Source organism: Nicotiana tabacum, chromosome 4, assembly GCF_000715075.1.
Source record: "Nicotiana tabacum cultivar K326 chromosome 4, ASM71507v2, whole genome shotgun sequence".
Classification (NCBI taxonomy): domain Eukaryota; kingdom Viridiplantae; phylum Streptophyta; class Magnoliopsida; order Solanales; family Solanaceae; genus Nicotiana; species Nicotiana tabacum.
The window spans coordinates 84,998,370-85,023,130 of NC_134083.1; the positions used below are offsets into that span (position 1 = coordinate 84,998,370).

At 37.2% G+C, this 24,761-nt stretch overlaps 3 protein-coding genes across 3 annotated transcripts; 1 reads left to right on the forward strand and 2 right to left on the reverse strand.

Annotated features, from left to right (window-relative positions):
• Positions 1 to 9,894: 9,894 nt before the first annotated feature.
• Positions 9,895 to 12,375, reverse strand: LOC142180014 (uncharacterized). The gene is made up of 5 exons (XM_075250931.1): positions 12,290 to 12,375; positions 12,052 to 12,184; positions 11,524 to 11,922; positions 10,972 to 11,442; positions 9,895 to 10,797 (listed from the first exon to the last, which is right to left on the reverse strand). The coding sequence occupies exons 1-5, from the start codon at positions 12,373 to 12,375 to the stop codon at positions 9,895 to 9,897; spliced, it is 1,992 nt and encodes a 663-aa protein (XP_075107032.1).
• A 503-nt stretch (positions 12,376 to 12,878) lies between these two features.
• Positions 12,879 to 14,715, forward strand: LOC107764315 (arogenate dehydrogenase 1, chloroplastic). The gene is made up of 7 exons (XM_016582877.2): positions 12,879 to 13,204; positions 13,276 to 13,444; positions 13,550 to 13,705; positions 13,885 to 13,967; positions 14,058 to 14,127; positions 14,247 to 14,321; positions 14,400 to 14,715. Exons 1-7 carry the CDS (start codon positions 13,023 to 13,025, stop codon positions 14,490 to 14,492), a joined length of 828 nt encoding a protein of 275 aa, XP_016438363.2. The 5' UTR covers positions 12,879 to 13,022; the 3' UTR covers positions 14,493 to 14,715.
• A 553-nt stretch (positions 14,716 to 15,268) lies between these two features.
• On the reverse strand, positions 15,269 to 23,758 carry LOC107764337 (protein RETICULATA-RELATED 5, chloroplastic). Its single transcript, XM_016582892.2, has 7 exons — positions 22,540 to 23,758; positions 22,102 to 22,231; positions 21,302 to 21,832; positions 17,400 to 17,507; positions 16,665 to 17,213; positions 16,172 to 16,285; positions 15,269 to 15,565 (listed from the first exon to the last, which is right to left on the reverse strand). The coding sequence occupies exons 1-7, from the start codon at positions 23,169 to 23,171 to the stop codon at positions 15,419 to 15,421; spliced, it is 2,211 nt and encodes a 736-aa protein (XP_016438378.1). The 5' UTR covers positions 23,172 to 23,758; the 3' UTR covers positions 15,269 to 15,418.
• Positions 23,759 to 24,761: the final 1,003 nt, after the last annotated feature.

Below are 24,761 nucleotides of genomic sequence, written 5' to 3' on the forward strand. Positions count from 1 at the left end.
TCTTTTCCTACACATATAAATAGACCTAAAAATGCCACTTTGGAGGACTTTTGCAACTGGAGGCAAGAATAGCTTGTGGAATCACCCGTTGGGAGTTAGAATCATCGATTTCTACATCTTTTCATCTTTACTCTGTATTTTAATTATGCAAAATATTTGGGATATTGTTACTATGAGTATGAGTAGCTAAATTCCTAATCTAGAGTTTTGATGGAACCTATTGAAGGATGGATTTCTTGTTACGTTAATATAAATTTGCCGTAGTATTTTCTCTATTTGTTCAACTATATTATTCATGAGGTTGATTGAAGGGCCCTCAATTAGCTGTGCCTATTTAGTATGTATTACTCGGGAGAGAGTGCATATTTAGATAGTTGTTGAATAACATCACTCCTAAACGTATATGAGGGATCAATACGGAGATTTAAAGGTGGGATTAGGGATAACGAAACCTTGATGCGATCTGAGTGAGATGTACTTAATGCCAGCTAGCGTAATTCGGAAGAATATATCTAGTAAATTGTGGTAATTACTCGGGAGAGAGTTACGACAGTTAGAGTGCTCATGGTCGCTAGAGAAGACTTAGGCAAATTTGTAGAAAACGTAGCGGAAAAGATTCCGACAATAGGGGAAATCACAACCTTAGATCATTCCAATTCTTATTTACAACCCGTTCATAGTTAGTTATTAATTATTGCATTTTCATTACGTAATATTTAGTTAATAAAACACAAATTGTTACTTAAATATTTCTGAAGATTGATTGTGTGAATTTGTGTGAGTCTAGTAGCTGTGTTTGATAGGTTAATTCTCTGTGGGATTCGACTCCGGACTTGTAAATCGGATTATATTTGCAACGACCCCTTAGTCCTTTTTATAAGGCATAGTTGGGCGTGATCAATTATAAAGAAATAAAATTATCAACAAACAAGGATGAAATTGGAGACAAGCCTAAGGAGGTCTAGAGTTATGATTTCTCCAATTGTCGGAATCGTCTTCTATAATTTCGCCTAAGTATTCTTTACCAATCGTGAGTACTTCGGGTGTCCTAATTCTCTCTCGATAAACTACTATAATTTACTAGACGTACTCTTGAACTACGCTAGCTGGCACTAATTCACTGTTCACTACGATCGCACTAAGGTTTCGTTATCTCTAATCCCACCTTTAAACCCTCCGTATTGATCTCTCACATACGTTAGGAGTGATGTTGTTCAACAACCACCTAAATGTGTACTCTCTCTCGAGCAATATACATACTAAATAGGCACAGTTAAATAATGGCCATTCAATCAACAATAATAAACACGTAGTTGAAAAAGTAGAGAAATCCAACGGCTCAATTATATAATAACATAACAAGAATTTATCTTACAAAAGGTTCTATCAAAACTCTAGATAATAAATTAGCTATTCATAATAGTATGCAAAACTACAATACTAGAATTCAAAACCAATAATGAAAATAGGAAGAAGGAAGTACAAAATTCATAGAAGAAATCTCTGCCTTGCTCCTGGTGTGTTCTTGCCTCCTTAGGTCGAAATCCTATCTCCAAAAATGTCCCTTTTTGTTGAATCTGCCCTAAAATGGCTCTCCCTTGATAAGACATGTTTAGGGAATATTTATAGGCTAGGATTGAAGTCCTTGAATCCAAATTCCAGTCGGAGTCTTTTAACCCGTGACTTTTAATTACCTGGCTATAGACCTCGCGAAGCCTGGTCTATAGCGCGGTCAAGCTGGCTATAGACCTCGCAAAACCTGGTCTATAGTGCGGTCAAGCTGGCTACAGACCTCGTGAAACTTGGTCTATAGCGCGATTAACCTGGCTATAGACCTCGTGAAGCCTGGTCTATAGAATCGTCAACTTGGCTATAGACCTCGCGAAGCCTAGTCTGTAGCACAATTTGGGTACTTGTCATTTTTGTGCTCTTTTCTTGCATTTTTGTCCTCTTTTTGTGCAATCTTCACTCGTCTTTGTCTTCCGATACTCCTACACATAAAACAACACAATTTAGCTCAAATGTCTCACAATAAATTACTAAACCAACAAAATATAGGGTGAGTAATGTGCTAAAAGTATATCATTTTGACCTAACTTCACCACCCCACACTTAAACATTGCTCGTCCTCGAGTCAACCACCAATTCCTAGAGCACTTTTATTTTCTTTTAGCACATCCGAAGCACATCATACATATGACTATGGTTGATAGCAATAATTAAACTTTAGCATATGCCTTCAAACTTCCCTTTACTTTATGCCATACTTCAAAAATTTATTCAACAAAAAGACAACATGTTTATAACAATCCTAACCTCACAAGCCGACTCAATATCACAATGCATTCATGGATTGAACACTAATTATCGTAGAGAAATCTAATAACGTTACATATCCCTTGCGAAATCATGTGCCCTCACAACAAGAACAAGAGAGTAAGTTGAATCCACACATTCGAATCAAATGCTCAAATATATTTTAAGGACTCACATATATCAAAAAAATCCCTCACTCTCACAAAGAAGTCACATGCATACACAAAGTACCATAGGCTTGCTCATTATGTAAACCTCTACTAATGTAGGCTTGCTCGATCTAAAATCAATTAGGGCTTTTTATGGATGTAATGTGGGCTAAAGGACGGGTAGGATAAATTTAGGAATAGTGACTAACCCTCCAAAGCACTTTAACACATCACAAAATTAATTATAAGCGCATTTTTCTTCCACCAAAGTGCAATTTCACAAACAATTTCATTCCAAAGTATTTCTCTTTCTTTAAGCACTACTTTAATTAATACACACTAGCAAGGACAAGATATGCTTATTTTCCTTTGCTACATTTTTTTTTCTTTTCAACAATACTCTTTTTTTTTCTTCTACCATTCCTGCTAGTGGTGTATTCCTTACAATACAGTGCACCTTTCTTTCTTTCATTGGTTCCACTCAAAAGTCACCCAAGTTCCATCCTTACTTCTTTTAGCGCTCATTTTACAATTAAAGTACTTTAAGAAGTAAAATGATCAAAACAATGATAATTAAGAACAAAGGGGTATAGGCTTGTAATGTGGTTGTCAAATAAAAATTTATAGGCTCAAAAGGGTTGACTAGGGATAATTTTTATTGTGGTAAGCATTAAGCTCAAACAAATCAAAGAAAGCCTAAAATTATTTTTCAAACCGAGCAAAACCTAAAATTTCGCTTCAACTCACATGCCGGGCAAGTTCTAAACTCTAATGCAATGACATGGACTATACACTTTCTCACCACACATGGCACATGACTCACTAAGGATGGTTCCATTCCGATTCTCAAATAATTGCAAGTATTCATAGAGCCACAAAATATTAAGCATTAAGCACAAAGTGACACAAGCCAAGAAAACGAGATATAGGCATCAATAACCATGTTATTACTCAACAAGGCATCATAATATTTTCAAACCATAGGGAAGGTACTGCACATTCTAGAGCATAAATATGCTACTATCAAATTAGTCAAAGGCGCCTAGCAATTCTCATTTTTCCATTCTTTTATTCCCCCAATGTTATTCTAATCTAAAGACAAAACAAAAACTACTACCCGGTTCAACTACATCCCGTGAAAAAGAATCGAGGCACAAAGAAAAACCACGAGGGTTCATTACTACCTAAAATAATAAAAAGACATATTTTTTGTCTTTTTTTTGGATTTTCTGTTTTTCATTTTTTTTGTCGGACTTTAAACCCTCAAGAAAATTATCTAGGATATCCATCGTCGGGAAAAGTCCAATCTTTTTCCATTTTTCTAAAAAAGCATTATTCAATTAAACTAACACAGCTAAAATAGTATAGAAAGTCACCTAGACAATCTCCTCACCCCACACTTAAAATTGTGCATTGTCCCCAATGCACACTATACTAATAAGAGGGTAAAAGAAACTCCCTGGTAGGTCAAAGACCGAAGCACTAGCAGCTCATGGGGTACTCAGACTTCTCCCAGGTCTGGTCCTTTGTGCGAATACCTCACACTTAGTTCTAACCATCTGGTTTGCTATTGCATCCTTCCAATAGCTTTACTTTTCATGCTCCTAAAAAATCAAAAATCGACACTACAAAAATAATATAATTTAAAAATAAAAAATAAATAGAAAAGAAAAGAAAGCAGTAAAGCCGGGTTGCCTCTCAACAAGCGCTTGATTTAACGTCGCGGCATGATGTGAATCAACTTTACCACTTTTCTCTCCACTTTGAACATATGAATTGGACCCCAAGTTTTGCTTCAAGCTTATGATTATACTCCTGGGTTGGTGGAATGAATCTAACTGGCCCAAGGAAACAATGTAGTATTCTACACTTCTTGGCCTTTAGATGAGGTGTGTAATCCCGCCTTTCTAGCAAGAAGAATTCCATAATGTAGTCACTTTGTTCCTCATTCCTTGACTCCTCAAGTGGCTCGGATGACTCTATTTCTATATCATCATCCAAACACAATGTGGAAAAATACTTGGAGTGTGGACCAATGCGCTCAACTACATGAACATTAGGGTTGTCTACATCCTAGACACCAATGACACTAGAGTCAACTAGATATGTATCCTCAATATCCTTGGTTGACTCTAGTATCTCTTCTACAACATCGGCGTCCTCAAATTCTAGTTTGATTGATTGTTGGTGTTCTACTTTGACCTCCTCCATTATAGCCTCAATTTCAGTATCTAATTCATGTTCTTCTTGGCTACTATCTACAATATTGGCTTGTTGAGTATTAAATGCTTCAACTAATTGAGTCACTTGTGCCTCCAGGTTATGAATAGTTGCATCTTGCCTTTAGATAGTATCCCATAGCCTTTGCATTTGCAATTGTTTCTCATTACTTTATTCCATGAAACACTTTAACATATTTTTGATCTCATTCAGGTCAGCTTCCCTGGGTTCTTTGTTCCTATTAACTTCACAAGAAAATGTAGAATCATCACAATAAGGTGTCCATCTTGACCACTACAAACATCACATACATTTCACACATAAGATTGAGTTGGTGCACAAAACTCGCTCTTGAGAATATTTTGATAATTTTGCCATGGGTGGTTTCCTCCATAATATGCATAAGAATGATCAAAAGTAGAATTACCAACATCAAAACTCTCATAATTCCAAGATGCCATGTTTCTAAAATCAACAAGTAAAACAAAAAATAAAAAAATCAAATACAAGAAAACAAAAACAAAAGTTCAAACTTGCAACCTAGCAATATGTACACTTACAGCTATACTGTTAGTTCCCCGGCAACGGTACCAAAATTTGATCACGCCCAACTATGCCTTATAAAAAGGACTAAGCGATCGTTGCAAATATAATCCTGTTTACAAGTCCGGAGTCGAATCCCATAGAGAACTAAGGCTTAGCTACAGTTGTTCAATATTGCTAAGAAATACAAGTCCAAAAAATTTCCTAGTTATAAAGATTTGATTTTTTTTATTTCTACTAATTAAATAACAAATATTATAAAGCAGTAAAATTATCAACAAACAAGGATGAAATCGGAGACAAGCCTAAGGAGGTCTAGAGTTATGATTTCTCCAATTGTCGGAATCCTTCCCGTTGCGTCTTCTGTAATTTCGCTTAAGTATTCTCTACCGATCGTGAGTACTTTGGGTGTCGTAATTCTCTCTTGAGCAACTATCATAATTTACTAGAAGTATTCTATCGAACTACGCTAGCTGACACTAATTCACTGCTTACTACGATCGCACCAAGGTTTCGTTATCTCTAATCTCACCTTTAAACCCTCCGTATTGATCTCTCACATACGTTAGGAGTGATGTTGTTCAACAACCACCTAAATACGTACTCTCTCTCGAGCAACATACATACTAAATAGGCACAGTTAAATAATGGCCATTCAATCAACAATAATAAATACGTAGTTGAATAAGTAGAGAAATCAAACGGCTCAATTATATAAAAACATAACAAGAATTTATCCTACAAAAGGTTCTATCAAAACTCTAGATAACAAATTAGCTATTCATAATAGTATGTAAAACTACAATATTAGAATTCATAACCAATAATGAAAATAGGAAGAAGGAAGTGAAAAACTCATAGAAGAAATCTCTGCCTTACTCCTGGTTTGTTCTTGCCTCCTTAGGTCGAAATCCCATCTCCAAAAACACCCCCTTTGGTTGAATATACCCTAAAAACGGCTCCTCCTGTGCTTGACAACCTTTTTCTTGTATTTATAAGCTAGGGTTGAAGTCCTTGAATCCAAATCCAGATCGAAGTCTTTTAAACCGTGACTTTTATTTACCTGGCTATAGACCTCGCGAAGCCTGGTCTATAGCGCGGTCAAGCTAGCTATAGATCTCGCGAAGCCTGATCTATAGCATGGTCAGCCTGGCTATACACATCATGAAGCCCGGTCTATAGCGCGATCAACTTGTCTATAGACCTCGCGAAGCCTGGTCTATAGCACGGTCAACCTGGCTATAGACCTCGCGAAGTCTAGTTTGTGGCACGGTTTGGGTACTTATCATTTTTGTGCTCTTTTCTTGCATCCTTATCCTCTTTTTGTGCAACCTTCACTCGTCTTTGTCTTCTGATACTCCTACACATAAAACAATATAATTTAACTCAAATGTCACATAATAAATCACTAAACCAACAAAATATAGGGCGAGTAATGTACTAAGTATATCATTTTAGCCTAACATCAACCATCAGTTAAAAAAAATACTAGTGTTATAGTCAGAGAGTCATAGATTGACACTCCAAATCCAATGAAAAGTAAATAACAAGTCATATAAAGCAAAATGTGGAAGAAAGTTCAGAGTAATCTCAAATTAAATGAAGGAGATATGAGCTTCCTATTCTTACCAAACTGTGTGATGTATATTTATTATGGAGTAGAAACTTGTCATCTTTCGTACTACGTTCATGCACTTTTACTTGTTCACTATATTAAAAATATATTTTTATTTTTACGTGTTAATTTTAGTAAATCAAAAGAAATGTGAATTTCTGTTTCTTTTTTTACTCTTATCATTAATTATTCATTTCACAAATTTTTCCTAATACTTTTTAAAATGCTATCATTATTATGGATAAAATTATAAAATATATACTTTCTATAAAGAGAGTGCAAAATTAAAAGTGCTCAACTAAAAATGAACGGAGGGAGTACTATCTTTCTCTTTGGTAGATTCGGTGACAATTATTATTTTACTAGTAATTATTTTAAGCAAATATACTACTAGGTTATTCACCTAGTAGCTGATATATATAATAAGTCCCAAATCTGGACAAAGTTACACAATGTTCAAGTAAAAGAAAAATAATGAAACAAATAAAGCATGTCGATGTTGCAACCAAATACAATATAGCAGTAGCGTAATGATAAATGAAAAGTACGAATCTAGTAAGTTGAAACATCCAATTGTTCCCGACGACACTAAATTCACACACCAGTTGCAAACAATTCCTTGTAGAACATACAAAGCTCTCACCCAGTGCCATTTGTTGCAATCCAATGGAGTAGGTATGTGTTAATCCAATATTTGTAAAGAAAAACATTTTGGACATCTTCATTTTGGTGTTGAAGAACTCCAGCAGCATTGTTGATACAGAAAATAGTCGTTTGATTTTTCTTTGCTTGAGATCAAGTTGGCAGTGGTAAATTTTGACCAACAAACCACTGAAGGATAATTGAATCATTGGGAAATGATTCATCGCCAAACAATTGGTGAACTGCAGTAAGCTGTCCAGCGCAGCCATGTATAGTTTATCCCTATGTCCATAGAAGAGCATCTGATGAATCAGAACTCCATAGCTACAAGGATGACTGTTGAGCTGAAGGAAAACCCATATGTTGATGTGTTGGCAACAGCACAATAGCTGTGGAAACCAAAAGCTGGGCAAATTGAATTGTATCTTCCCATCTGGTGATGCATCAACCACATAATGAGAATTATGTAATGCTAATACCAATGAGTGTTGAAACATCTCCAAACAGAAAGGATACATTCCTGAGTTCAGCATTATCCTCAATAGAAGCTTCTTCCAAATCACACAAGCCATAGTAAGGTGTTGTGTATGAACTGTGTTGCATGATATTTTTGCTGAAAGCTGATCTGTTGATGTTTCGTAGTAGGATACTTACAGTTACCGAGTTAATGAATACTTATGTATTTGAGGTGAAGAAACCACAAAGCTTATCAAAATGTCAATTGGATCCTGCATGTGATGTTTGACTAATCCATGCTTATGCATCAATAATCCGAGTCTATATCTTGAACCTGCAAAATTTAGAAATCATATTAGGAGGAAAGATTGTGCTTTTATGTTCTTGTGTGTTCTTGGAGCATTGTTGAAGATTTGGTTGGGAATGAGTGAGGAAAGCTGTAGATGGTGCGTCTGCTGAGAATTCTGTATTTGGTAAAAATACAGTTTGATTAGAGCAAGTTGTTGGGCATTAGTGGAAGCATCTGAAACCTTATGATGAAATGCTCTTGAGAGTAGTCGACTGACCAATGCAAATTTGAATTCCCAAAAAACACCACAATGTAACGTAGTTACCCAATTTTGGTAATCACACGAATTGTTCCAGATTGTTATCTTCAACTTTGAATCCCTAGTGTCCTTAGTACTTTTCATTAGATTGTTCTGCAGATGTTCCTTTAAGCTGCGTTGCATTGATCCTATCGTGGTATGTTCCAGACTGGTAACACTGCATGAGTGAAATCTTTTATCAGCTGCCTTTGTTCTATTGTTATCTAATATTCTGCATGCTAAGCCAGCTTGAAATAGTGAAGTTGGAGTTTGTTGCTGTTGAGGATTCCCTTGTAATTGCACCCTGTAACTGCCTGAATCTGTTGATACATCACTATAATCCTTTATGAATTCCTTGTAAGCTTGCATTGTATATGAAAGAATTAGCTTTAAACTGCTGCTCTTTGTCTCTAGCAAGCCTTACCCTAAGGTTAGGGATTTGTGCCTTGTCTTGGTCGATTAGTGTCTTTCATGCTTTTGGTAATTCATGGAATGATTGAAATGTTATTGTACCTGCACCAGAAAAAGTAATGTTAGCTAAGTAGTATGCTACTAAGTTCCCCTCTCTTAGGACAAGCTGAAATGTCACATTGAAATGGTCCTTCATGTCTTTGATCTTCTTCATTTCTTTCCCAATACTCCAAGGTACCTCTCATTCACCTTCAATTATTTTCTTTAGAACAAGTGAATTTATTTCAATGATGAGGGGGTGTATTTTCATTTGCACATAGTATTTTAGTCCTTCCTCAATTGCCTTTGCCTCAGCTACCGGATTAGTTGAGGGTGCAATTTCTTCTGCCTTGGCAAATACCAAATCTCCTGTATCATTCCTCAAACAAAATCCATACGATCCTGTTCCTGGATTCCCTCGGCAAGCCCCATCAGTATTGCATTTGAACGACATATGATAAGGCATCTGCCATTGTACTCTTTTGGTAACAATCATTAGCTTGTAGCATTCAAAGTATTCAACCATGTCAGGCCAACTGAGTGGTATGTTATGCAGCCATTGATATCTATTTCTTGCTAAGTAGTGTAAAGTTTTGTTTACCTCATGTACTACCCTTTGAACTGAAACTACCTCTCCTCTATGCTTCATTTTGTTCCTTATTTTCCATAGTTCCCATGTGATAATTGCAAGTGCTGCCTGGTACAATGGCCTAAGTTTAGCACAATAATTTGCTCCCCACCATGATCTGATAACCTGATTGAGTTGAACCAGGTTTACCACCAGGCCTGCAACCTGTAGGAACAACTGTCACACCCTTGTGGCAGTGTTGCTCGTAAGGAAAATATGTAGAAGAGTTTTCTGTTGTGTGTGTATGCAACACCAATACTTAGACACAATTAAATATCCCCCTCTCCTCTATATATCATCTGTTGGCAGCTTCCCTCTCCATAGCCTCCACAAGAAGAATGATATCTTGAATGGTAAACCCCTTGTCCATAGCATTCTGTTCTCTATATTTTCTGCATGTCGATGTTTTATTAATTGCCGAGCATTGTTTAATGTGAACTTGCCTGAAGCTGTTGGTATCCATATAGGTGTGTCCCAGTAATCATTTGATTTGTCAAAGTACACCTCCTCCCTTATATGGTTTGCAATGTCTTCTGGGAAGTAGTTGTCTAGAACCTGATCATTCCATCCAGTTCCTTGTGTTAGTTCTACTACCTCATCTAGTTCTTCATTGATGATGAATTGTGGAGGTACCACATGATACAGTGACCCCAGACCAGTCCAGTTCTCATGCCAGACACTAGTAGTACCCCTATTCAGCACCCATAATATTTCATGTTCTACCTCCCCTCGTGCCTCTAACATTTTTCTCCACACATGTGATCCCTCTCTAAATTGTACCAAAGTTGGCTGCTCTTTTTTGCAATACTTATTCCATATAAAATTCGACCACATTGATTTAGTTGTCCTAAATCTCCACCAAAGTTTGGAAAATAGGGCCTTTGAAACATCAAATAAGGATCTGAAGCCAATCCCTCCCTCCTCCTTAGGTAGACAAAGATTCTCCCACTTTGTCCAATATCTGCTCCTCCCCTCTTCTTTTGTGCTCCAAAAAAACCTAGCAAAGATCTTGTGCAAGTACTCCATGATGTTTTTAGGTGGATCTAGAACTGAGAGGATGTGGGTTGGTAAGCTTTGTAGTACACTCGATATGAGAGTTGATTTGCCTCTAAATGACAACGGCTTCCCTTTCCACGAATGTAATTTTGCTTTCACTTTCTGAACAAGGTCATTATAATATTCTTTTCTTCTCTGTGTATAGAAAATTGGAGAGCCTAGGTAAGTGAAAGAGAAATTTTCTCTATGAAAACCAGTGACTGAACCAACACTGTCAACCAATTATCTAGCCACATTAGCATGCATGTAGTAGGAACTCTTTAACTTGTTGATTAGTTGTCCAGATGTGTGTTCATATTGTGTGAGAACCTTAACAATTGCAGTCAAACTGTATGTGTCAGCTGAAGTGAAGATGATTGTATCATTAGCATATGCCAAATGGTTCAATGGTTTGGTCCATTTTGGCATGCCATATCCTATAAATTTCTTATCTTCAAACAGTTTGTTCATACATCTTGTTAGAACTTCAGCAGACAAAATAAACAAAGCTGGTGAAAGAGGATCTCCTTGCTTAACCCCTCTTGTTGATTCAAAGAAACCAGATGACTGACCATTAACTAGGACATAGTACCAGTTGTTAGCTAGCAAGTTCCAGATCATGTTTATGAAATATTCAGCAAATCCCATTCTCCTTAGTACATGAAGAAGATACTTCCATGAAACTCTGTCATATGCCTTCGCCATGTCCAGCTTAATCACCACATTAGCTGGCTTACCTCTCAACCTTATATCAGATACAATTTCCTGTGTGAGCAGAGTATTTTCAAAAATGCTTATTCCCTTCACAAAACCAGATCAGTTTGTTGATATCAATAAAGGTAGGATCTTTTCCAACCTATCATGCATTAGACTAGAGAAAACCTTGTTGATAAAGTTGCTTAGGCTTATAGGCCTTAAGTCTGAAAATGTTTTAACATTAGGTTTCTTAGGCAGCAGAACTAGGTTAGTGCGTGTGACTGATTTTGGTAGTAATGCTCCCCTATAAAACTGTTGCACCATATTGAATATGTCCTCGCCCACAATATCCCAGCAATATTGGTAAAATAGTCCAGTAAAACCATTAGGTCCACTGGCACTATCTCCACTTAGAGTAAATACTGCTTTCTTCACTTCTTCAAATGTTGGAAATTTGCATAGGTACAAGTTATGCTCCATAGTCACCATAGAAGGTACATTATTAAGAAGATCAAAGTTTGTAGGATCCCTTTCTTGTGTGAACTGTCTGCTGGAGAATTCCACTGCAGCTGTAGATATAAGCTCCTGAGATTCCAAGCAAGTATCATCTACATTTTGAATTCTTTTGAGTTGAAACTTCTGTCTCTTGCCATTGACATAATTATGGAAAAACCTTGTGTTCCTATCACCTTCAGCAAATCAATTCATGCCTACCTTTTGCTTCCAGAACTGCTCCTTAATGCTAAGATATTTCTTCAGCTCAGCTTGTGCTATTTGGAGAACAATCATATTCTCAATTGTAGGTTCATCCTCAAATAAAATCGCCTTCACTCTGACAATATCCTCTCTAATTGCAAGATGTTTAAAGATGTACCATATGTTAGCTTACTCCAGTGAGACATGGCAGTTTTAACTCTTCGTAACTTTTACTTGAACATCAAGAATGGGTCACCCATTCCATTTCTGCCTTACCACATCCTGGAAAGTGTCATGCTTTATCCAGAAGTTAAGAAACTTAAAGGGTTTAACAAACTGCATTGATTGCAATTTACTCTATCAGTTTATTAATCACACTGTTACCGCTAAAAAACGTTGGGGGTGTCGAACAAGAAATAGTTACCAATTACACTTAATCAAATCATTTAATATAAAAATCACAAATTAAAACAACAATACATACTCTGCTACTCCCTTCGTTTTAATTTATGCGAACATGTTTGATTGGGCATGAAGTTTAAGAAAAAATAAAGACTTTTGGAATTTATGGTCCTAAACAAGTCAAAAAGGGGTCCAGAAAAATTAAAAGTTTAAGCTAAATTGTTTCCAAATTTAAAAATGTGACATTTTTTTTAAAACAAAGCAAAAAAAATAGGTTAACGTAAATTGGAACGGATGGAGTACTGTTTATCATATTTTAATGATAAAAAATTATACGCAAAACCATCCGATCTAGTTTGGTGCTTTTCATGGTCGGACAACTGAAAAGGATATCCCCGAAGGGACATTTAAAAAAGAGGTAGAGTCGTTTCCGTTTCCTTCTTTTTTATAGCTAGCGTTTGCTCGTCGCATCACAACATTTTGACCGGCCTCCCTATACTGAGAAAAGTATAAGACGTGTCCGATTCATTACTTAGTCAGATAAAACCCCGCATTAATTCTTCCTCCCCTTTGCCGCTGTTACACCCATGTCTCCTTCATCTTCTTCTTCGTCTTCCCATGCCTATACTATGCGTATAGGCATAATTGGATTGGGTCCTTTCGCACAGTTTTTGGCCAAAACCATGATAAAACAAGGCCATATAATCAGGGCTACTTCTAGATCAGATTATTCAGACTTGTGCGCAAATTTGGGTATCCTATTCTTCAGGTATATGCAGACAATTTCTCAATAATAAATAATGAATACCTGCTTGCTTATGTTCATTTATTCACTTGCAGGGATATGGGTGCATTTCTTGAATCAGACAATGAAGTTATTATGATTAGCACATCGATCTTGTCTCTATCACGAGTTGTAGAGTCAATACCATTCCACTGTCTCAAGCGGCCTGCACTTTTTGTTGATGTACTCTCAGTGAAAGAACATCCAAAAGATGTCCTTTTGCGAGTATGCAATTCACACCAACATTAATTATTACAAAACTTTCATTTTGCTGCTTCATAAATGGTTTCCATTTTATCTAACAATGGTTGCATACTATGTGTTCAAAAGATATTGCCCCAGGAGTGCGACTTGCTGTGTACACACCCAATGTTTGGACCAGAAAGTGGAAAAGATGGATGGACAGACTTGACTTTTATGTACGACATGGTTCGAATTAGAGATCAATCTCTGTGTTCCAGTTTTCTGCAAATCTTTTCAATTGAGGTAACAAGTATAAACATGCCAAACTTGTGTTTTTATTACTATTACTTTCGTCAGCTAGAATAGCAAAGTTCATTCCACTACTAGCTTCTTAAGCTGAAATTTCCTATATTTCAAGATGACTGGAAAAGTTAGGAGAGAGAACCCCATATCTGAGAACTGCACGTATCTTCTGTTGCCAGGGTTGCAAAATGCTGGAAATGACTTGTGAAGAGCATGACAAATTGGCTGCTCGAAGTCAATTTCTCACTCACACAATTGGCAGGTAATTTGTGCCACCTATTCGTTGGAGACTACAACTGTAGAAAGAGGTCATCACAATTACCAACTACTATTAATTTTCTTCACCTACCAGGATCTTATCCGAAATGGAGGTTGAACCCACCCCCATAGACACAAAGGGATTTCAGAAACTTGTTCAAGTGGTAATTACAACATTGACTTGTACCTTTTCAAGATTACAAGTATATTTGTCCTCTAGAAGTATTTTTCAACTTCTGAAACCTGTGGTTTTTAATTACGCACTGAATTGGACAACATGCAGAAGGAGAGCTCAGCTAGAGATAGTTTTGATCTATTCAGTGGGCTATTCATACACAATAGATTTGCCAGACAACAGGTGTAATACTATTTTCATATTCTGCAACTGAATCATAATCTCTTAGTAGCAATGCTGAATATAAAAATGATGGTGCAGATGAAAAATTTAGAAGTAGCAGTGGAGAAAACCAAACAGAAGCTTGAAGAGAGGTCGAAGGAGCTGCAGGATCCTATCATATCTAAGTTCTAATCTGCTGAAGGATGCTAATGAATGGGAACTTCATAACTCTGCTTTCTTGGTCTTGTAATGTTTCATTTGTTATATCATTAAGATGATTTTGGTTGCATTGTTTACTAAAACATTTCGTGAGAACTCAGTTTCGACAATATACTTCAAAAACGAAAGGCATTTGGTTAAAAACTGACAATAAAAATGTTTCATTGCCTAGTATCAACATTATCTTTATTTGCAACTTTTACTAAAACATTTCCTGAGAAGTCAATTTTGACAATGTACTCTAAAGTATTCTCAATTTATCCAACCCTCTGTAGCAACTATTTCTCAAGCACTAAATAATAAGCGGGAAAACAGCCATCAAAACTTGGCTTCTGTGCATCTTTCGCTTACATGTTTTTATCCTTTTCCTCTATTCCTTTTTTACTAGTTTACATTATCAAATGCTCGCGCATAGACGTACTTTGAGAGATAGGGCTCATCAATGATGTCACACTCGCCATTTACAAGATTCTCAGTTTTTGTAAGTTAAGTATCTTGTATTCAGCCACTTAAGATAAATAAAGTTTATGTCATTGTTCAGTGTTGATAGTATCAGATTGTTGCTGTAATTTCCTGCATTTCACTATCTTCAGCAAAAAGGCAATTTTACAGTTTTTCTTAATAAGGTGTCCGAGTGCAACTAAAGTCAATTGTGTTTGAACGTATCCAGTGCAATGCTGTATTCGCTTATAGGTAAACAGTGCTCTAATGTAGCTTCAGTCAGCTTTATTCTCGGCAAAGTAGATCGAGTCTCTGAATCAAAAAGATTTATTGGACGTGTGTTTCAACTATGTGTATATTGACATGCTAAAGGTGAATAATATACAGCAAAGAATCAAAACTGCTGCTTACAAGTTATGCTAGAAAGTAGAGTAGAAGATAAGGAAGTGACACTGTTACTATTGCTTGTTGATTTCGTCAATATTGGTATCTTCTGGTGTATTGCAACCAACGGCAGCAGGATTTGCAGAATCTGGAGCAAGATCCGAAACTTGCTCACTCTTCTGAGCCTGCAATCCTGTAAGCCGTGCGAGGTCGATCCATTGCTGCGGAAGAAGAGATACAGAAGTATTAATCATTTGCAAACAGAAAAATTACTTTATCACTAATGAGGTGATAGGTGGATGAATGATCAGTAATACGAGGAAAGGCGAATAACTTAAACACTACACATTTTTCAATAAGAAACAACTCAAATGTGAAATAGTCATCGAACTCTTATGTTATGAATGAAATTGGCAAGAGGCTACGGCAGCGTGCAAGTTTGGGAGGTTAGAAAACAATGTGTGAGACCCGGGGATAACAGCATGTGAGGCATGAATATGGATAATGGGAGAAATAAATAATAGTAGTATGATAGGGAAAATGCTATGGTTTTGAGAATTATCTGGTCCCTCTCATTCCCTTTTCTAGTTTTCTGTCCGATCTTGTGCCAACTTGCCCTCGAAATTTCTCGATTATCATATAATTGAATAAATAAAAGGTACCCTGAGGAGACCCTTATAAAGACTAATCTTTTAGATTTCATTACCACTAACCTACATGACTAGTCATTGAGCTACTGATAAAGATGTTTATCAAACGGTTACCCATAAAAAAAGACAAGGAAAAAAAAAAGATTTAACTTCAACGAATTTTAGGCCGTATCTAACCTGGGTTCCCCAGTAGGAGTTGATCGTTCGAACAACAAAAGATAGCATATTTACAAGTAACGTTTGGTCCGCTAATTGATCTGCAATCCTGTGTTCTACTAATCCTGCAATAACCTGCATTTCAAGTATATTATTATGTTTAGTTGAACCTAAAACACATTAATAGGAAGTTAAGGAACTTGCAAAGACACCAAGCTATAGAACTAACAGTTCAATCATTGTCAGATAGTATTCTAAAGTAACATCTACTTTTTTGATGAAGAATTCTAAAGTAACATCTACTATATGTTTGAGTGAATGCTCGTGTCAAACATATTAGTAAAAGATGAAGGGACCAAAGTTGATTAAGAATCAGATTTTCAGTTTAATGCTAATATAGCCTTTTTTCAAACTTGAAAGGGATATATCCAGTAAAAATAAATAATCATCATCTTGGATCTGAAAACAATGGTATAAGACTAAACTCTCAAGCATATGCGGATGTTTAAGGTACCTGATACCGTAGATTTGCCGATGTACCAAGAAATGATGAATACACAAGCGCTGTTTTCAGTATTGGAGACCGCTTGTTCTTTTGGACAGTAGTAAAGGTCGGATTTAATGCTTTGCGTATTGCATACAAGATATTTGATGAAGCCACTGCGCCGATGCTAGAAATAAATCCTACACCGGCCAATTTAAGGCCACCAACAAACACAGACGCAACTCTGTGGCTCACATTCCAATCCTTCCCAACAAGACTTTTCTGAAAAGCATTATCTGGGATAGAACCCAGGAGGCCTTTCAATGCTTCCACACTCTTAGGCGCATCAACATCATCAGCAACTGGCAAGAAAGAAATCGTTGGAGCAGGAAGCCACACAGTGAAAAAATCCACAACTATACCCCTGGCAGTGTCTGTAATAACATAATCAAGCTCTTCAAAGAAATTTTCTCTACGCTTCTCATACTGTGCCAAGAGAGTTGTTGTTATTGATATACTTTCTTCAATAGCTAATCGATGTAGAAATTTAGGATCGGCCAACAATCTCTCTCTAAAACCCTGCATCAGAACAAGGTTTTTCCAACTCCAACCAACTTAGCATTTTCTTTATACACAGCTACAAGCGTAAAATAATAATAAATAAAGTAAAAAAGAAAAATTATCCTTTTTATTTAATTTTTCTTCCTTTATTCATGCTCTTTTCTCCTTCTGGTGGTGTAAAAATAGATGTTTATCATGGCACACCTGAAAGCGATGAGTTAACTCTGAAATGAAGGGATATTGCTCTAGATCAAAAAAGTTCTGCAGCACTTCCGGAGACACCAGACCACGATCTAATCCATTTTGAAGATCCTGAAAAAAAAGAGTAAGTTGCTACTGTAATGAGATAAAGTTCCTCAGAGTGCAATTCAGCAGAATATGCACAATTACTAGCATGTAAACATTTTCAACAGCTGCAGTATCAGATACTTTCAAGTTGCAAGTAGTGTATCTTAGCTGAAATTTGAAGCCACAGGTAGTAATAACTTCAACTTTCTACTATGAAGTGTCAATTAACCACAACAGATGGGACATTAGGAAAACAGGAAGAAGAATATGTATTCCACAGATATTAGCATTGTAGCTATAGGATCCGTGACTCTACAATCTCACGGAAACCCTGCTAAAAAAGTGCTATAGCTCCCAGGGCTTTTGTTCAAAGGTAAATAAGCACAAAGCGGGATGTGTTGTAGAGGCATGCCACGAGTGCGAATCCTCACTAGTGAAGGAGAAGGGTAAAAGGTGAGCCTAGTATCACCAAGTATTGAAGCTGAAAAAAGAGAGGATTTTTCAGTTATAAGAAAAAGTGCTGATTGATTCAACTACACAAATGAAAAATACTATGTGTTTCCAGAATGAAGTTTCTTACCAAATACTTCCAACAGTTCCTTGTGCCACTTCGTTCAATTTTATCTCAATTACTTTCTACCAATATGAAGATGTGATATGTTACACCCGGGAAGACAAGCCCTGTGTCACTCTCACTTACTGATCAAAAACTAAAAGGACAAGCCCATTTCTACTGATGCTTTTGGGACCCAAATTTTTAACAGGTATTATTATCCAAGCTCAAACTTGGTTGTAGTGTACGAAAGTAACAGGGTGCTGTGGTTTATTGGTCGGAGAACAGCAATAGCAATTAGCAAACAGGATGGTAGTCATCCTGTAATGAAATTATGAAACTTGTAACCCCTTTATTTCTGGAATTATTTAGTACATTTGTAGTAAGAGATTTGGAGTGTATGGAGGTATGGAGGCAGGCCCTGGAGTCTAAAGGTTTCAAGTTGAGTAGGACCAAGACGGAATATTTGGAGTATAAGTTCAGCGACATGTCGGGGGAAGCGGATGTGGAAGTACGGCTGGATTCACAAATCATCCCTAAGAGAGAGAGTTCCAAGTACCTAGGGTCTATTATCCAGGGAAATGGGGAGATCGATGGGGATGTAACGCACCGTAACAGGGTGGGGTGGATGAAATGGAGGTTAGAGTCTGGAGTCTTGTGTGACAAGAATGTGCCACCGAAACTTAAAGGTAAGTTCTATAGAGCGGTGGTTAGACCAGCCATATTGTATGGGGCTGAGCGTTGACCAGTCAAGATTTCACATATCCAGAGGATGAAAGTAACATAAATGAGGATGTTGAGATGAATGTGCAGGCACACTAGGATGGATAAGATTAGGAATGAGGACATTCGGGAGAAGGTGGGCGTGGCTCCTTTGGATTACAAGATGCGGGAAGCGAGGCTTAGATGGTTCGGGCACATGCGGAGGAGGAGCCTTCATGCTCCGGTTAGGAGGTGTGAGCGGTTGGCTCTGGCAGGTACGAGAAGAGGTAGAGGACGGCCTAAGAAGTATTGGGGCGAGGTGATCAGGCAAGGCATGGTGCGGCTTCAGATTTCCGAGGACATGTCCCTTGATAGGAAGGTGTGGAGGTCGAGCATTAGGGTTGTAGGTTAGGGGTAGCGAGCGTGTATCCTCGTTGTGCAGGCTAGGCTGATAGTGTTTTGTCTAGGAGTGCTACCGGTTTTTGTTGTGTTTCACATTTTTGATGTCTTTCACATTTTGGCCTTTCTATTTATTTATTGTCTTTTACGATGTTGATTCTATTTTTTAGGTTTCTGTTGTTGTTACGGATCTATTGTCTTTGAGCCGAGGGTCTCCCGGAAACAGCCTCTCTATCCCTCTGGGGTAGGGGTAAGGTCTGCGTACACTTACCCTCCCCATACCCCACTTGTGGGATCCTGGGTTGTTGTTGTAGTAAGATTTTTCAATGAATACCTAATATTTTCTGCATCCATGAAATGCTCAAGAAGCCATGTCCACAAAAAAAAAAGGCAGCCTCGTGCACTAAGCTCCTGTTATGTGCGGGGTTCGGAGAAGGGTCAAACTACCTTGGTCTTATGTACGTCGCCTTACCTTGCATTTCTGCAAACGACTATTTTCGCAGAACCTCTTGGTCACATGACGTCAATTTTTACCGGTGCACCAAGCCATGTCCACAAAATGTAATAGAAAAGTTTATGATGAGTAACTTCAAAAAATTCTGTGGGATCTAATTCACTACTGAGATGAAAATATGACCGATGCCTGCTAAAGCAGAGAAGATACCTTACTAATAAACAAGCAGCGGTATCAAAACCAATTCAATACAGCAAATAGAACGCATCTAAGGACCTTTAACACACTATTCAGGGGCCAAGGTTGCGGTAAATGGCGTAAATGCCACAAGTGCAGGACTCTGATTATACAAGGGCCACAAGTGCAGGACTCTGATTATACAAGGAGTGGGTCTTGTAGTATGGAAGTTATTGCCACTTGAAAAGATGGTTTCAAAAATGAAGTAGACATGAGCACACAAGGTGTAGCCTAATGGTTAATGAAGTGGTGAGAACCTTAGAGACCAGGGTTCAAATCCTAGCAGAAACAAAATACAATAGGTTATTTCTTGATGAAGAAAATACTAGTAGGTTCTTTCTTCCCATTTTCTTAAGCTTTAATGGGCAGATTCACGCAGTATCGGTGCTGGTGGGAGGTAGCAGCTACCTGGTGGAATAGCAGATGTGCGTGTAAGTTGGGCCGAATACCATCATCATAAGAAAATAAAGTAGATGTGATGCACATGAGAGAAACTAGACGGTGCTTCAATCGGAACATGATAATTGCAAATCTAGGGAAGGGTAGGATTCAATTAGAAAAGTTCTTCTCCACGGAACTAAAAGTCCATTTGCAAATGGAATTCATTTTGATAAGTGAAAAACATCTAATTGCTAATGGGCCCAGAGACAAGCCAAGCTAGACAGGGTCTTAGGGAATTAGATAAAGCAGCCAAGGAGAGAGCATTGGACATGGACCAGAGTGAACTGATGCATAATTTTCAATTCATTAACTGGTCTTAATCACGAACATGAACCTCATACATAGAATACAGCACTGTTTGAGGTTATAGGACATCCTTCACATACAGAATATACCTCGCAAAGCCAACATGTGATAGTAAGGAAACGTTATGTTGAACCAGATCAAGATAAGGTAGAATGAAGATTCCCATCTCTGGTTACTGACTGAGAGCGGGATTCTGCAGCCAGATGATCTCAGGTCCTTCATTAGATATAAGTCTCTTCAGAAAGCATAATCACAAATCTTCAAGTGGAAGTATTCTCCACAAATGTGGTATGATGTCTTGGCCTAAAACTTTTGCAACATTTATAAGAGGTTCGGTAATTTGTATATTTTTTGCCATACTGAAAATTAGTGCATTCTAAAGACATTCTATTAATCTATTAACTTCATCTGACAAGCTTTTGGTGTAAAGAAGCAAGCTTTTCTTTTTTCATCATTTCTTAAATTTCTATAACGTACAAGCTAAGAAATTTGGTTATGAAACCCCAATTCTGAAGAACTCGGATAGAAGGAAGCATTGGAAGATCTTGTGAAGCATAACTGATTTTTTGGTTAATAACTTCAAGCTCCATATCAGAAGCTTGACAGACTCAGTTAGCAGGAGACTATCTGTTTTAACGATTCAATCTGTATGTTTGACTGCAGCCAAATGTGAATTTTGGAAGCTGATTAGTTAAAGTCCTTCACCTTGAAGCATCAATGACTAACCTGAGGTAAGGCATCTCGCCTCCTGCCAGCTGCATTCATCACACGGGCAATTTCTGCACGATCAAAACAATTTCTGCTACAAGGTCTAGCTGCAGAGTACCACAAGAAATCAGCAACAGGAACTTCTCCCTCCCTCCTTAGCCATTGTCTTTCAGGGTCAAGTAGTACGACAATTTGATTTTTCTTTTGTATCTTCCTTGAAATTCTAGCAGGCACTCCAGTCCCTCTTGATCCATACATGACATGGGTAGCACCTGTGACAACAACAAACATACCAGCTGCTCCATCATCCACCACTGCTTGTAAAACTATCTGGGACATATTGTACTCCTCAACAACTCTTGCTTGTGCAGAGAGATACGAGCTTGGTCCAAAAGGAGTAGGCTGGTTCAGCAGATTTACATCAATGGATGATCTGCGTGACATGGACGTAAAGCCTGAGATGAAACCTGAACCAGCTGGAGGAGCATATTTCTTATGATCAGCTTTTGAAAGCCCCTGAATACCTTCTGCTTGAACTGTTCGTAGGACCTAATCCAGAAAGAAAAACAAGAAAATTTATCATTTTCACATGTAACTTATGAAGCTAGATAAACTTGATCAATGAGGAGCACTAAGGCAGTGAAAAGAATTGGAATTTTAAGAACGAAGAGATCTTCCATGATAATAAAAAGGAGGCCATCTTTTTTCTGCTGAATATCATTCATAGGTAATATTGTTTGCTGCTTTTTCCTCTGGATTCATAAATATTTCTAGTTCATGCCCATTAACTAATAGATGAAGACAGAGATAATAAGTACCTCTAGAGGCAAACCACATGCGACCAGCCGAACCCCATTGTCGCGGCAATAAGTCAATAAGGGCTCATACTCCTGCCAATATTGAGTTGGCCAATGTGCTACATAAGATTTTAAACTCTCTCCATCAATCCTGCAATATCAAGTGCATAACATCAGATACATGTCTCATACAAATATCTCAATGCAACAATTTCATGTAAAAATTTCTCTATACATTAGATGTAACAAGTGCACTATAACAAACACTTTGATAACGATATCGCATTAACTCTAAAAAAGATTTATTCCACGACCACGACTCAGGGGTAGAGCTAGGTTGAAGGAAGGAGGTTCAATTGAATCACCTTCATTGAAGTACTATACAGTGCAAATAGGGCAAAAACTAGTTTTTTGATTGTCAATAACCAAATTATGGAAATACTGCCAGGGAATTCTAACCTTCTAGCCATGTATTGATTGAGCTGTTGTTGTAAATTAGAGGGAAATGCTTCTAAAGCCAACGAAATGGGTCGCTCTGCTTCAGCGCATCTCTTCCTCAAATTCTTCACAATCTCCAGCTCCAATTCCTTATCATCTCGAGTAGGAACTTGCTCGGCTTCCCCTAAATACACAACCCGAGCATTCATGAGCTTCTCCCACACCTTCTTCTTGTCCTTCCCCAAAGCCAACGGCTCTCCTATTACCGTCGAATCATAAATCCTCGAATTTATCACTTCCTCTTTCTTTTCCTCCGCCTTAACCGCCGGAGCAGGCGGCGGAGCCTCCGCTGTAGTCACCGGAGTCGACGGCGTACTCTCCGGCGGCGGCTTGTCGTCCGCTCTGGCCACTGCCGACCGGAGAGCACAAGCTCCGATTGTAAGTAAAGGCATGAGCAGTACATTACGTCTTGTAGAGGAGGAGTTAATTACCTCGGGGGAGTTATCGGTACCGTCGGCCGAACAACGGACTGAAATGCTGACGTGGAAATTGAGTCTTTTGAATAAAAGTTTCCGCCGGAGTAGAGTAGCCGGTGGAACGTGTAGTTGAAGTGATCTAAAAGAGATACAACGGCTTGTTGAATGAGCCTTCATTTTTCCAGTTGAAGGCTTAAGAACTCCGCAACTAACACAGGGGGCAATCCTACAGGATCAGCGCCCTGCAGTCGCACCAATTGAGACACCAATCCAACCAATCGTTTTGAGCCTTTTAAACTTTTCTCAAGATTATATGTTTTTCCAATTTTCTTTCTTCTTTTATGTACTTGATCGACAAATAAATGAAATAACATAAAGTGAGACCGAAAAATAGTTATTTGCATCCCATCCTTATACCAAATAACATGTCCATAATATACGTTTTAGTAATGTTTAGGTGTATTTAGATTATTTTATCCGAATAACTCTGTCCCCTAAGATATGTTCATGGAATATATCTGGTTTCTCATTTAATCAAAATTAATTAATAATAATTGATATGGAGTTATGTTGGTTACATTGCACCACGAAAAAAAAAAAGAAAAAATTAAAAATAAAAAATGATGGACTTATCCAGGATTTGATATGACCCAATTGCTTTTGGTTTTTGCTGGTTGATGGATCTTTTGATGTATATTCCTACGTGTACTTGACGAAGGTTTGATTTTGGGTAGTCTTTTTCTGGTTGTGCTTAGATCGCCTTCTTTATTTCTTTATTTCCATTTCTGTATGTATTTGGAAATCAAGGGGTCGTCAATTGCTTACCTGTCGGATATGCACCATACGAGTGGTCGCATAGACAAACTAATTTTTGTGGCCTTTGAAGTACAACGTCAGTAACAATTGCCAACTTGCTACATAATGTTTTTGAGTGGTTACCTTTTTTTTTAGACCACATCAGCTGGCTTTTCCTGTGAATTTTCATGAAAACCACGTGTATTACGAGTGTACCACATGATATATATTGATTTTTGTGGGAAAATATGTTAAAAGTCAATATATGAGTTCGTATAGCTTATTTGACTGAAAGTTGATAAACATGAAGGATCGATAAGTATATTTTAAGACGTTGAACTTGATTTTATAAATAGATAATTATATATTTAGATAAAAGTCTTGAATCTTATAACTAATATTTGTGTGTTAATTAAAAAAATTGTATACTAAAATAACCAAAATGTCCTTAAAATTATTTAGAAAAAATATAACATTATGCATTAATCCAAAACAAGTTGAAATCTGCAATATAAATCTTAATTCTCTATTTAACTTCAACTCATGTTATCATTATACCAAATAAAATAAAATAATAAAATAAGTTAAATATAAATAAATATTACTAGTAATAATAATAATTGTAATATTAATACTAAAAGTTCTATACTTATTTTCCTTTAGTAGATATCAACGAATCTTCTTTTTCTATTGTGTCATATCTTTAGTTAAGTCTGTACTCATTGCATTGATTCCAAGAATTTTTAGGTCTTTTGAGACAATCTTCTTCCCCGTGATTTTTGTTTTACTCAATTCTCATTTAATATATTCATTCACCATAATTTCAGAATTACAGACATGTGCAAAAACAAAATATGCATTTAAAAGTTCTTTCTTCGTGAAAAAGTCCAATGATGGAAATAGAATAAAAAGGGAACTGTAGTGTCGTTTTTGAGGTGCATTTGAGGATTACAAAAAATATAGGAAAATGGT